Source organism: Maylandia zebra, linkage group LG23 (genome assembly GCF_041146795.1).
Source record: "Maylandia zebra isolate NMK-2024a linkage group LG23, Mzebra_GT3a, whole genome shotgun sequence".
Classification (NCBI taxonomy): domain Eukaryota; kingdom Metazoa; phylum Chordata; class Actinopteri; order Cichliformes; family Cichlidae; genus Maylandia; species Maylandia zebra.
Genome location: NC_135188.1, coordinates 20,661,876 through 20,676,672, shown reverse-complemented (window position 1 = coordinate 20,676,672; position 14,797 = coordinate 20,661,876). Strand labels below are relative to the sequence as shown.

The 14,797-nt window shown below is 41.9% G+C and overlaps 1 protein-coding gene across 2 annotated transcripts; it reads left to right on the top strand.

Moving 5' to 3' along the window:
- Positions 1–76: 76 nt before the first annotated feature.
- On the top strand, positions 77–14,260 carry si:dkey-190l8.2 (solute carrier family 22 member 13). Of its 2 annotated transcripts, none has more exons than XM_004565601.6 (10): positions 77–373; positions 4,426–4,523; positions 5,561–5,715; positions 7,016–7,184; positions 7,267–7,369; positions 10,218–10,363; positions 12,018–12,229; positions 12,606–12,714; positions 13,645–13,896; positions 14,125–14,260. In XM_004565601.6, exons 1-10 carry the CDS (start codon positions 77–79, stop codon positions 14,204–14,206), a joined length of 1,623 nt encoding a protein of 540 aa, XP_004565658.1. In that variant the 3' UTR covers positions 14,207–14,260. The 2 variants fall into 2 exon arrangements, with proteins under 2 accessions (XP_004565658.1, XP_012778548.1); XM_012923094.4 differs by having other exon boundaries at positions 252–373; positions 4,430–4,523.
- Positions 14,261–14,797: the final 537 nt, after the last annotated feature.

Sequence of the window (14,797 nt, the reverse complement as noted above, 5' to 3'; positions counted from 1 at the left end):
CGCTGCTCAGAGGTCTGCTGGAACAACATGTGGAGCTCCTGAAGAGTTCAAAGTTGTGAGTTTTGAAGTTTCCAGCATGGTAAAGGTCAGGATGAATCAGCTTGTGGGAGACCAGACAGGCCCGCTCATGTCCCCGCTGCAGCTCTCCGTCTACTGGCGCCTCGCTCTAATCTTCTTCTTCACGGCTTTCCTCTTTTTTCTGGACATTTTCACCACCGCTGTGGTCGCTGAGACATGTCGCCATGGCAATGATACTGGCACGTTTGCTTCGTGGCTTGAAAAGTTGGCACCGAACAAGGAGGAAAACCAATCAGCGCTCAGCAAGGTTTTAAAGGACGACGCCGATTGGAGGACAGAGAGCGGGATCCGAGACGTGAGTGAAGATTATTTTCATTGAGAGGTCTGAAGTTGTAACACAGTCATGAATACTGTGATGGTGCAACACCTGGGGATATTTTTAAGTGCGTGTTTCTTATTCCCTTTACTGTTATAGTTATCTCATGGTTTAAAGTGTAGGCCTAAATATAGTTTCAGACACATTAGAAATGAACTGTAATGAAATGAAAAACGTGCAATTAATAAACTTTAGATTTTCTAGTTATATAACTTTCAGTTTTTGACACCACTGAAAGGCCAGCTTGGGGCCTCTTTCACCAAACATTGTTTCAACATTAAATGATCGGTTTAAAGTCTCAGCCAACATGCTAACTGGACAGTAATCTGCATTACATAACAGCAACTCTAGAGATTAACATGGTGTTAATGATCAACTTGAAGCTGTTAATGAACCATTTCTGAGGGTAAAGTAAAAAAAGCTAATTTTCTGTAAATCGTCTGTCATTAATCGTAACTGAATTTAGCCATGCTTAGCATAAGCACGTGTTGTAATCTTTTTAACTCGTTATAGACATTTGTAGTCATGTCTGGACCTCTATCTAGGAAATCCAAGAAAGGTTTCAGTATTTTTCAAGCACAGAATCAAAAATTTGCTAGTTCCGTCTTCCAAATGCACCTGTTCAACTGCTTATTAAAGCAAATTTCTGATCAACCAGTGGCAGCAACTCAATGCATTTACGCATGTAGACATGGTCCAGACAACTTGCTGGGCCAGCACCAAACTATGCATCACAATCGAAAAGAAAGGGTGATTTAAGTGAATTTGAATGTGGTTGTTGTGTTGTGCTCTTCTGGGATTTTCCCCCTCAACCATTTCTAGGCTTTACAGAGAATGGTCTGAAAAACACTGCAGTTTTCTAGGTGAAGAGGAAGATCTTGGAATGTACAGCATGTAGGTGCATTCCTGAATATGTTAGAAGTCACAAATTCTGAGTTTGCAATTGGAATTTTTTTTATGAAATGCCCCTTTAACTTGCATTTCCCACTCGGAAATCCAAAGCAGACCAACATACCACGGATTACTAACCCGGCTGAATAGGGCTGTGCGATATGACCAAAATCTCATATCCTGATAAGGCATTTATCGTCCTGATAACGATATAAATCACAAAAATTTAACATTCTCTGTAAATTCTGTGAATCTCGGGCAGCTCGACGTGCGTGAAGTGTTTCCAGCTGGGCGTCGTGTACCTAGAGTCCAGTGTTTTAACCGATGCATGAAACTATACATTTTAGACATAAGTTTTAACAGGGTGCCGCCGGTGCATCGAGCCGCCTGGGGGGCTCTTCAACTGGTGGGGGGGATGGTCACATCTTGCAGGAGCTTTCTTCTCTCAGGAACTCTCTCTGCAGGAGGGGGAGATACAGGAGAGGTGGAGGAAGATCTCAGCCTGGGCGTTTACCGTCTTATGTAGTCTGGAAGATGTGTGGTTGGTGGGGTGGGTGCAGTTTTCTCTGTGGTGGGGTTGGGTGGACTGTCCAGGGCTCTGTGGAGCCGGGGGGCGCTACTGCACTGGGCCCCGGTCTGATGGGCCTGGGCCCCCCTTCCCTGGCGGGTCGCGGAGGGTGGGAGTGCCTACTGGGGTCAGCGGGGGAGCTGGCCCCAGGGAGGGGTTACCTGCCCCTCCCTTCCTTCCCTCCCCATCTCCAGCTGCCTCCCTCTTCCCGCTCCTCCACAACCACCCACACATGCAGGGCCTTGGAGTGGGGGTATGTCACCAGGGTGCAGAGGAGGCTACCCCCCCCCCCCCCCCCCCCCCCCCCCTGTCCCCTTCTGGCTGCCTCTGCCTCAATTTTATCCCACAACTTAGACATTCACATTATTCACACTCTCATTACACATACATATAGGATCTTGGGGGTGGGCACAATCACGGAGTCCAAATCACCATCAGGGTGTATACCTCACCCCTGACGTCGTTGCCCACCTCTCAATTTTAAATACACTTAGTCATTGAGGGTTAGCAGGAGGGACTATGCGCTTACCTGCTGCTCCTTGGCAGGTAGCTCCATGCCCTCCTGGGTTTTAATTGCACCTTAGAACACATATGCATCAACACTACAATGAGCGGGTGGAGGGAGGTTTGGAGTCTTCTCCCACCCCCATTCTCTGCGGCCTGCTGGAGCGGGAGGGCTAGTAGGAGGAGTTGGCCGTCCGACTGCGGTCTGGGGTGTGGGGCCTCCCTGCTGCTGCGGAGTCGGGGTGGTCTGCCTCTCCCCACCGCAGGGAAAAGGGTAACACCACCTGGGTCTGGGTGCAATTCCCCCCTCCAGGGGCAAGGGTACCTAGACCCGGTTTGTAGAGTACGCTTGGGGAGTGTGATTGTGCGTACAGCGTCTCTTTATGTCTGTCTCCACGTTGGTTGAGTGTGGAGTGAGTGCATATGAGAGCATGAGGGTGGGAATGGATGTTTGTGTCTGTGTGTGCCTGTATGTCTGTGTCTATATGTCAGGTTGGGTATCAGACGCCACCTCTCTGGGGACACCTCAGGCCCTCCAAGGTTTGGAGGCCTATCTCCACCCACCACCACTTCCCCTGCCGGTGGCGGACTCCCTCAGGTGTCGGTGTGTTGGTGGTTCTTTGTGTCTGGGGGTGGGCGTCCGGGTACACACCGGCTCACTCCTTGGCGGCCGCTTGTCGGGGCCTGGGGCCTGGGGCTCGCTCGGGCCCCTTTGGAGGTGGGGTGCCCCCGGCCTCTCGGCCTAGGGCTCGGTCACTCAGGCGCAGCTGGGGGCCGGCGGAGCTCACGGGCGCGTCACTGCAACTCCCCCTGACTTCTGCTCCGCGGCTGCTGGGCGAGCCCTCATCTGGGACTCTCCTCAGCTCTTACTGGGACAGTGGCGCGGCTGCCCCTCTGTTGGTCTTCCATGGTCTCTTGTGTTCTGGGGGCCTCTGGATGTCTGGAGTTTTGATCTCCTCCATACCCGCTTCACACCCTGGAGGACGGGGCTGTGGCCCCCCCACACTCCCTAGCAGATCATTACATGGAGAAACCTTTGGAATGCAAGCATGCTGATCCACACAGGTATGCACACATGGGTATTCACAGACGCGGACTAAAGCTTTCTTGGCTGCTGCCTCAAAGCACACTGTGCGCTGTCTATCTTGCGTGCTGCACAATATCGTTTATTATTTAGTAAATATTGATATCTATGACTAGCTAGTTTATTGTGATGGTGCTTTGTTTTCTCTATTATTATGTTGCTCTTTGTTGTTTGCTGTCTCCTCTGTTTGTTTTTGTTTGTTTGTTTGTTTGTTTTTTTCTCCATACAGGTGACCCAGGAGTTTTTGTTTTTTTTTTCTCTCTCTTCCCCCCCCTTCTCACCGTCTCTTCTCCCCTTTGGTTTTCTTTCTTTCTCTCCCCCTCTCTCTCTCATTCATTCCCCCTGTCCTATTTATTAAAAAAAAAAAAAAAAAAAAAAAAAAAAAAAAAAATGACAAAGGATGAACTGAAGCTCTGCCATCACGTAATGTCGCATACTGCTGTTTCTGATGTCATTTAGAAAAGAAAAAAAAAAAAAAAAAAAAAAAGACATAAGTTTTAACGGCTGCCGTTTTCTTTGTGAGTATTATTACACAGCGTGCTGCGGGGAAAAGCCTGTTCTAACGTTTGAGTCTAAGGTTTATTTTTTAGCACCTGACGGCTCTTTTTTGCTTTTCATCAGTAAATATTCTGCATCTTCCACGTGATTCAGTTTATTTTGAAAAGTCTCAACAGGATAAAAGGATTTTTGATTCAGTTCTTATTCAACTAGTAAAACACATCCAAACACATCCAAACTGATTATGGCCAAGTTAATAAACCCCCACAGCTACACATACACGTCATGTCTCTCATTGTAAACAGAAAAGTTAATCTTTGTGAAACTTGTTTCATTGCATCTTATATTTTGGTTCTCTGAGTGTATTCTGGACTTGAACATCTATATTTGCCTGTGTGTGTGTGTGTGTGTGTGTGTGTGTGTGTGTGTGTGTGTGTGTGTGTGTGTGTGTGTGTGTGTGTGTGTGTGTGTGTGTGTGTGTGTCAGTCAGTGTGTGGTTGGACAGACTGGTTGTCTTATGGTCAGATGCTCTTCATGACTGGTCTGCTGCTGGGATCTCTGTTTGGAGGAGCCATATCTGACCGGTACAACACAACACTTGACAGTCTGTAATACACTACTGGTCAAAAGTTTGGACCTTATATTTTAGATTCCTCAAAGTAGCTACCGTTTGCTTTATTGACAGCGCTGCAAACCCTTGGCTTTCTGTCAATAAGCTTCATGATGTAGTCACACTTCACAGGTGTGCCTTGTCAGGGTTCATTTGTGGAATTTATTGCCTTCTTAATGAGGTTGGTACCATCAGTGTTGTGTAGAAGTCAGGTTGGTACACAACTGGCAGCCTAATTTGACAACTGTTAGCATTCATATTATGGTAAGAACCAATCAGCTAAGTAAAGCGAAACAACAGTCTATCATCACTTACTAAAGGTCAGTGGGTCCAAAAATTTGCTAAAACTTTAAATGTGCTTTGCAAAAGCCATCAAGCGCTACAATGAAACTGGCTTACATGAGGACCGCCCCAAGAAAGCTGCTGAGGTTAAATTCATCCAAGTCACCAGCCTCAGAAATCACAAGTTAACAGCACCTGTGTAAGGGCTATTTGACCAAGAAGAGAGTGATGGAGTGCTACACCAGTTGGCATGGCCTCCACAGTCACTTGATCTAAACCCAATAGAGATGGTATGGGATGAGGTGGACCGCAGAATGAAGGCAAAAGGGCCAACAAATGCTCAGCATCTCTGGGAACTCCTTCAAGACTGTTGGAAAACCATTTCAGGTGACTAACTCATGAAGTTCATCAAGAGAATGCCAAGAGTGTGCAAAGCGGTAATCAAAGCAAAGGTTGGCTATTTTGAAGAATCTAAACTATAAAACATGTTTTGAGTTATTTCACACGTCTTTGTTCACTACATAATTCCATACGTGTTTATTCATAGTTTGACGCCTTCAGTGAGAATCTACAATGTAAATAGTCATGAAAATAAAGAAAAAACATAAAAAATTAGAAGGTGTGTCCAAACTTTTGACTTGTAGTGTATATGTCAAGTTTAAGTTAAAATAAACATTAGTCATCACTCATCTTCAAACAAGAAAAATCTCGCTGATGGTTTCTGTGCAGGTACGGAAAGCGTCCAGTACTGCTGATTTCCATGTGCGTGCACGCCGTGTGTGGCCTCGTTCCTGCTGTCTTTCCTCAACCACTCCTCTTCCTTATTCTTCGCTGCCTGACTGGAATCTGCTGCTGCTGCATCAACATCTGCGCCTTCAGTTTAGGTAACACAGGAAACCTAAAAGCATGATTAAAATGTCGTATCACAGATCTACTTTCATCCCGTTATATTGAGCTGTGGTCTTCATTGGACATTTTCTGACCATTAATAAGTTAATTAAAGAAAGTCAGTTAAATCTATGAGTATCCAACTTCAAAATGTTTTTAGAAGTGTCTCACAAAGTATGTTGGGGAGCCTGCAGTGTTTTGTGCGAGCTGGAAGGTGGTTCGTTATCAGACAGCCCTCAGTGGGCTTTGGGTCACTGGCTGGATGGTGACTTTAATTGGACCGTGGTGGGACATACTTACATAAGGCTGATAAAAAGCACGTGTTACAGATAAAGCCATCTTGACCAGGTTGAGGCCTAATGAAGCAGGATTGCTTCCAGCAGCTTCCTAACCTTTGACCCCTACAGTGTTATGTGCAGACTGGAGGAAGCAGTCTATTCCTTCAGCTTTGATTTAATTTAGCAGCTAGCCTTTACATAGTAAGTCATGGACCCAAAGTGTAGGAAGACTCAGGGTCTTATAATTTAGCTAATTCAATATTTATTGTATTTATTGTATTATATTTCTATCCATTGCGTCAGCATTTATTGTCAGTTCTGACCTCCCAGCCCATTGTTCCTTCAGTGGGCTGGTTTCAGTCATTATGCAAATGTACTGTTTATAAGTTTGGGGAAACCTGCAGTCAGCTGAGACTGAAGAAGTCACTTGGATGAGTGACGAAACGTTTCTCCCACAAAATGCTACGTCCAGATGAACAGAATCAACTTTTGGAGGGGTACCTTTAACACCTTTTCTTTTTGAAATGATCACATTTTGTAAGTGGTGTTGTGGGTCAAAGAAACAAATACACACAGACAGAGATTTGGTTTATTATTCATTGTTTATTATTATTATCAGTTAATTTTATCTAACTCTAATTACCTTAGCTAACTAAGGTAAGTCATTATGTTTAAAGATGACTCTATGGAGACTTTTTATTATAGATTTATTATCTTTTTCCTTATGCATGTTATCTGACAGTGCTGTGTGCTAAAGATGAGTTTTAAATTATGAGATAAATGTATGTATATTTAAGTTGGCCAATCAGAAGGAAGTGGGCATTTAGGGACTGGAGCTAAAACAGTTGGGCTTCAGCAAGGTTCAGTATAACATAAAGAAGGGTAGTTTTTAAATAATAAATCAGGTAAAGCTACTCTAATAAATCTTAGAAGCTTTGGAGAGCAAGTTCACATTGAAGATAGCACTGAAACCTGCAGAATTTAAATTGTAGACTGTTTTAAACTGTTTGCGTTGCAGCAGTGGAGTGGACTCCCCCTGATTCTCGGCTGTGGCCGCCGGCTTTCCTGCCATTCTGCTTCAGCCTGGGGACAATGGGTGGAGCTCCTTTGGCCTGGCTCAACCCTACCTGGACACGTCTGCACCTGTCACTGGCTCTGCCTCAGATCATTTGTCTGCCACTCTACCTGTAGGCCAACACACCTGTTCACCTGTGGTAGCCTCATTTAGACCGTTAATAAAGGAAGCAATAACAGTTTTTCTCCTTCAAGTTCAATCCCAGAGTCTCCCCGATGGCTGTTGTTAAAGAAGAGGACAGATATCCTGGACCGTTACCGGAGCAACAGCCCTGCAGATAACCAGCGCTTGGACCTGGTAAACAAACATTTGCCTCATTTCAAATCATAAATGTCTTGTGTTAACAAGTAGGATTATTCCTTATTATAACCCAGCTCCTCTTTGTGTTAGTTTGATAATGTTTAACTGCAAGATATAAAGAAACAGATGGTCTTCTAAAATAAGTTGGAAAATGGTCAACAATAGATGGAAAGGTTATGTAATGAGAAAGGTGCATTAAAACTTCTGCCGTCACTCTTTACGATGCTCTTAAAAGAACATCTCAAGGAAACTAACTCTATCAGAGGTAAACTGGAGAGGGGTCGACCACTGTTTATGAATTCTGTCATCTGTGGTCTGTAAAAAGGCTGTAGAGCTTTGGTGTCTATGACGTCTTGTAGCACTAATGTGCAGGAACACTGCTTAAAACCATTGTTTGATGGATTGAGGCTGACCTGACAACCACCCTCTGGTCTGACCAGAATCTGAGATTCTCTTTGGAAATTATGGTCTTCTGGGACCATACTGCTTATTATCAGCACACAGTTTAAATCACTGATGATAGGGGAGTGAGTGGGTGGGTGGGTGGGGGTGTTAGTATCACATGACAGCTGTCTGAATGACAGCCTGAACATGCTGTCATTCAGACATGCCTATTTGAGCAAAGGCCTTGCTTTCTTCAGGAAGACAAAACCACATCGTACTCATACTCCAGCAGCGAAGAGTCCAGATGTTAAACTAGCTGAACCCTGAAAACATTTGAAGAATTTTTCTACTGAAAACTACAAAAAACAACAGGCTCCAAACTCATGCAGGGGGGAAAAAATTGCAGCTGCTTTTCGGCACAGCTATTACATAACAGGGGATTCAGTGTGGTGAAAAACATTCCCTGTATCAGCATTTTTGAATGTGTTGGCATCAGAAACACAGACTAACAAATCGATTGTTCTCATGGGAGTTTTTTCTTTCAAACATTAGGTCAAAAAACAAACAAACAGTTTTGAATCAACAGCTGGATCATTTGTAAGTGCTTCCAAGCTGATAGCCACCGAATCAGTGATTTTTGTCCAGTAACTTAAAATTCAAAAATTTACAGCTGGTTCAGTCTGGATCAGGTGGGATATATATATATATTAGGGGTGCAACGATACACAAAATTCACGGTTCGGTTCGGTTCGATACTTTGGTGTCACGGTTCGATATTTTTTCGATACAAAAAAATGTTCAAGCATTTTTAATTTGTCATTTATTAAAATTATAAATATATATTTTAACTCAAAAGTACAGTTTTTAAATTTAACCCTAACCCTTGTGCATGTTTTTTATTTTGACAGCGAATGCACACCTGCGGACCACTTATGTGCAGCCCTGGTTATTTAGCTCGTCATATTGCAGCCACAGAAATTATTTTGTCCATGAAACCATAAAGCTGCACTTTCTTTTTGCCTTATAGTCTGATTTGTCATAACTTCTCCGTTTTGTGGTAAGCTTTTCTTTGGCTGTCACTTCTTCACCCTGACCTGTCTTATTTGGCTCAGCAGAACTGAAATATAAATCCTGCTGCTTTTACAGACACACTCACATAAGCTCAGCGATTCTCTGCGCGATCAACCTCTCACATGTTTAAGCTGCGGGAGATTTCACTTGTCATGTTTCCATAGTAAGCTAACGATTAATAAGACGATGTCAGAGGAATTGGTGCACAAATTATCATCACTCACAGATCAGTGCTGTCGCTCTCTATACACAGTTCGCACGATTGCAAAGTGAAAGCAAAAAAACAAGCGCAAATTCAAACGCGACTTCAATATGTCACATATTGACAGTGGCTCACCGATGCCAATGACATAATTACCCAGCTACATTTCTGAAAGAATGCAAAAGCATTGACATATATTTTTCCTACAATAGCCCGACGGGCAGGGAAGAGATAGAATTTTGGTAGCCCGTCTGAAAAAAATCGCTAGCTCCGGGACGTCGGGCTAGCGATATTGCAAGCCCTGTATCTGATTGAGGAATCACTCATCTTTGGAAAAGAGAGTTTATTACAGAGAAATGGCTCTTTCCAAAATAAAAGCTATACTATTCGCTTCTTCTGGGCTATATTCTCAGCAGCATAAGGAGAATCATGTGCTAACAGCTGTCTAAATGACTCGGCTAAAGTTAGTAGCATGCTTGCTTTTTTTTGTCTGCTTCCACTTGTCTTTGCACTAGGATGATGTCGGCGTAAATGTGCAGTCATATTCGTTGTGTTCCCACTAGTGCTTTCAGGTTAATCTCGTTGAAATGACCTTAACGCCACAACACGGCAAATCTCCGTTAACGAGCTACCGCCGATCGCCCCGTGCATGGGGCTAGACGGCCAACACGTTAACGAGCTAACTGCGCTAACATACTAGTTCACACCAATGTAATTGAGCATTGCCTGGCACATCCAACATACTGTTTTACTTTAGTCCATGACTCGCTTACCTTCAGGGTCATACGTCACATGAAAACCAAAATAATTCCAAACGCCAGATCTGAATGAGAGTGGGGGAGGTCCATGTTAAAAGGAGAGCTTAACTTCTGTCTCGCTAGCTTGCCCTGCGCTCTTCCTTCTGACGATGCTGTCTGTGTTGAGCGCTCAGTGGATCTGCACTGGACAGTGCAGCCTAGGCGGAGTAGTCGAACACAGATTCACTGAGCGCTCAACACAGACAGCATCGTCAGAAGGAAAATTGATAAAATAAATTACAAATGTTGTATTGTTCGATACATATGCGTACCGAACCGAAAGCACTGTATCGAACGGTTCAATATCGATACGAATATCGTTGCACCCCTAATATATATGTGTGTATATGAATAAACATATATAAAATAATCCAGCTGTGTTTGTGTGCAGCTGTTGGACTCCGCCTGGTCAGACTTGCAGAAAGCCACCGAAGCTCAGAGAGAAGACCCTGTGACTGGAGATCATGCCTCCAGTGACATAATCCACTTGAAGCACCCAACTGTCCTGATGCGATTGTTTGTCATGAGCTGTGTGAGGTACCTACTGCACACGCTCCATATGGGACACAGCCCTTTATAACAAAGATAAATAAACATATGAATATTTTCACATCAAATTATTAGATTTAAAGTCACAATATTTGGATAATTATATCTCATATTAAATATATGAGATAAAATTATTAACTATTTGTAATATAGTTGTATAATAGAAGGCAATTAACCAATTAACGTGGTACGACAAAATGCCCGTGTAACGAAATCCGTTTGCGAAATGTGTTTCGCTGTTCCACGTGAAAGACGTATTGTTGTTGCAGTGCGCTATTTCGTGCGCTATTTCGTGTGCTTTTTGTTTGCAATTAGCATTTTGTTCATTCATAATGGGGCCGGCATGAGGCATAAATATGAGTGAGTTTAAAAAAATGTTAAAAAAAATATCATTGCACAGTGTACATACTGTACGTACATTAATTAACGTAAATGTAAGTTTTAGTTTTTAGTGTTTAGAATTAAATTCCATACCGTTATTTACATGTACACGTACGTATGTGTGCATGCAAACGTATGCTTTCTTCAGCCTCCACCAAGAACTTTGTCTTCAGCCAGCATCGCCTCACTCAAAAGGCAAAGGAAAAAGGTGCTTCGACTTACGAAAATTTTGACTTACAAAAGAAACGAATTAATTTCGTAAGTCGGGGTTCCACTGTATATATATGTGTGTGTGTGGATGGGTGGATGGATGGATGGATGGATGGATGGATGGATGGATGGATGGATGGATAGATAGATAGATAGATAGATAGATAGATAGATAGATAGATAGATAGATAGATAGATAGATAGATAGATAGATAGATAGATGAATCTTTTAGTATTGCATGCAGAATAATTTGTAAAACTGGAATAAGGGAGTTTAAGGAACGAGAATAGACTGTTCTCAATAAGTCTGAGCCTCCTCTTGTTTGTGGCCAAAGGTAACAGGGTTATATAATACATAAACAACCGGTGTGAAGTAACAGCATTTCGTCATCAGGGAGCTTTGGTTTGTGTGAGTTATAACACCAGGCACACAGGAACCTTAAGCTGATATCATTAAAAGTCCTACACTTGAGTGAGTGTTTGATGGATAAAAGGCTGCTGAGGGTAAATTTGTATTTACTAATTTCTATTTATACGGAAAACTGTGAAACAAAATGGAGGAAGTGTAATACTCTGTGTGCAGTACAACCAAACTGTGGTTAAGTTTGAGCAACAAAAAAACCCCTTCAATATGCTGAGTTAAACTTTTACAGGTTTATGTCAAACAAACCTTAATCAGAAACGTTGTCACAGTTTTGTTTTAAAATTCATCATTGTTTAAAGTGTTCACTTACAAGTCCAGAGGAAACCTTGATAGATAGATAAATTAATTAATTAATTAATTAATTAATAAGTTGAAAGTGAAATAAAAAAAGAATAAAATTCACAAAACAAAATACTGGTAAAATAAATACAATAAAATAAATAAATAAGGTGAAATAAATAAAATAAATGCAAATCCATCAAACAAAATAAAGGAAAATAAAATAAAAGGAAAATAAATAATAATAAAAATGCAAAAATTAAAATTCACAAAACAAAATATTGGTAAATTAAAAACATAATAAAATAAATGAATAAATACATAAATAAATGTCCTGTCATCCTCCAGTGCGGCATCAGCTTTGACATACTATGGAATTTGTTTGAACATCGGCTCATTCGGTGTTGGCGTTTACTCCGCCCAGTTCTTTTCCGGGCTATCAGAAGCTCCCTGCTTGCTTGTCCCATTGGTTCGTCTGGGACGCCGGCCAATGAGCATGCTCGCTCTGTTCCTCAGTGGAGCTGCCTGCTTCGTGTCGTTACTCCTGTCCAGGTACAATGGTGAGTCCTCCGCATTTTCAGTATTTTAGGTTAGTTCATAATCACTTTTAAGAGACATTAAATATTAAATTAAATTAAACTAAAATGAACACAACATTAAATAAAAACATTAGAAAAGCATCTGTTCTTAGGATTCTATTCTTGAATGCCACAATAGGAGACTGTGTTAAAAGCTCTTGATGACAGTTGCTCTTTGTCCCAGGCAGTCGATTTATTTAATCTATTTAATCAATATTTTTAGTGGGAGAAAATACTGGTATTTAATATTGGTAGAAAAAACATAACATTAGTGGGAGTAGGTGGAATCATTCTATATGCAGTTTGCAGCCTCCAATCAAATCTGACCACCATCTCTGAGACTGGTACTCTGATGCAGGTACGCCGATGCTGGTTATGAGTCTGGCTCTGTTGGGGAAACTCTGCGTCCTGGCTGCCATCTTTATCTCCACTCTGTACAGCATTGAACTGTTCCCCACTGTGGTCAGGTAGAAAACAACACAACACTCTTTAATGCAGGTTTTCCACAAGCAGACATTCCTCTAATGTTCACTTGAGCCTGGCTTCAAACTTAAAATGTCCAGATTTACTGCAAAATAAACATGTTTATAACCTGTTTAATTTACCTCTTTCTAACAGCCTTATGGGGGTGGAGGTACATGTCTTATAACGCTTGTATTAAAAATTTGCTGTTTTTTAAAAATAGGGGCGTGGCCTCTTTGACTGACAAGTAGGTAAAGACACAGACAGCTGTAACTGCTAGCTGTCTGCTAAACTTCACTTAAGCTAAGCAGTCTCTGGACTGGACCCCTGGACCAAGGATGGATCAAGGATGGTAACCGGTTCTGCTGTTACAAAGTGTTTGTGTTATGAGCCACGGCAGATGTTGTCCTTACCAAAGCGAAAATATCAGTCAGATTATAGTTTTCTGTTTTTTGGCAATTTGGTTACTAAATAGTTGTGAACTGAAATCTACCCATCATCTTTTTCACGTACACAGACGAGCAGTTTCTGGAAACGAAACATCAGTTTAACAACATGTATCTTCTGTATGAAACTTCTCTTTTGTTGCATGGTGAACCAAGGGCACCATAAACCCCGTCCAGTTGTACACATTAGTTAGCCTATAGAGGTATGATTTAACTTGAAAGCAAAAGTTGTAAGGTTGGTTTACTCTCATTAAGCATCTATTTCCACAGCATCTGCTTCTTACTTCCAATACTTAGTTGAGCGATTTGTTTATGTATGATCTTCTAGCTGATATTGAAGTCTTGCAAATTTAATTGGTCCTATTGGTTTTTGAGCTACTTTTCATCTGAGATTAGATGTTGAGATGTCGGGGCAATTAAACAGCATAGCAGAAATCTTCTCTAGCCATTGTTCAATAAGAGTATATATTTTTTTGTTTTTAAATCCAGGCAACGCTGTTTATCACTGGTCAACCTGTCTTTCCGGCTCGGTTGCCTGGTCAACACCCTCGTCCCCGCAAACCCTGACGGAGCAATCTCCTTGGCTGCTATGGTTATCTACAGCAGTGGACCAATCATATGCTGTGGACTGTGCCTGCTGCTGCCGGAAACCAGTGGTGTCCCACTTCCTGACTCTGTGGCGGACTGCAACAGGCAGCTACAGCCCCACCAACCTGCCATGGATGCGCTCTGGAGGACAGAGTGAGTTTTGGTCGTTTTGGTGGCAATAACTTTCTTTAACGTTCTTATTTTTTTAAGTAGTTTACAAAAACCAGTAATAATGGCTGTAAAACCCAGAGATGTACATTTGTTTTTCAGAAAAACAGCTACATTTGTAAAATACAAAGAAATATAAAGAAATAAAATATATGACATCACATGTGAGTTGCCTGGCTCGTTCACAGCATCTCCTGCTGTGTGATTTTTCAGGACACTGGTGAGCAGCCAAACCAGCAAAGTGGAAACGTTCCCTGTGGAGAAAGACAGCACAATTTCAGCACTGCTGATATGAATGCAGCCGGCAGCTTTCAGTTACTGCTTTGATATTAATTAGACCAAAAACAAACATGAGTTCATGTTAGAGAAACTTCATACCTTGAAAACACCAGCCGGCAGGTTGAAATTATTCCCTCTTAGAGGATGCTGGAGGATTTCCAAGACTTGAAAGGCAGTGTGTTTTATTCTTATGCTGTTTTTTTTTTCCTATTTGTTACCACTTTGCGTTTTTATTATTGTGAAAATAAATTGAACCAAATGCTGATTTCCTTTTATGTTTGTTAATCAGCAGTTTTGGGTTCATTCATTGTTTTATGAGTGTAAAAAGACATTTTAAGTTAGAGTTTTGAAATAAGTATGCTTGAGCCAGTGCTGTGCATAATCATAATCTCTATTTAATGAGAATCGTTTAGATTTGGTTTTTACAGGGATTTCTCTGACTCTTTTAACAATGTTACAAACTGTAAATGACAACATCCAGAAAAACTCATCCATCTCTTTATTTCATTCTTATCCTGTTTTTGTACTCAATTAAGGGGAAAAAAGGACATATTTGAAAAATGGTCATATTTAGTGGTTTCCTTGTTCTCTTTTTGTTAGCTTTATG

Excerpts from the sequence above, each read along its gene's own strand:
- si:dkey-190l8.2 (XM_004565601.6), top strand. The coding sequence starts at position 77 with ATGGTAAAGGTCAGGATGAATCAGCTTGTGGGAGACCAGACAGGCCCG. Across the intron at positions 7,185-7,266 it reads ATTTGTCTGCCACTCTACCT|TTCAATCCCAGAGTCTCCCC; the intron begins GTAGGCCAACAC and ends TTCTCCTTCAAG. Across the intron at positions 13,897-14,124 it reads GATGCGCTCTGGAGGACAGA|GACACTGGTGAGCAGCCAAA; the intron begins GTGAGTTTTGGT and ends GTGATTTTTCAG.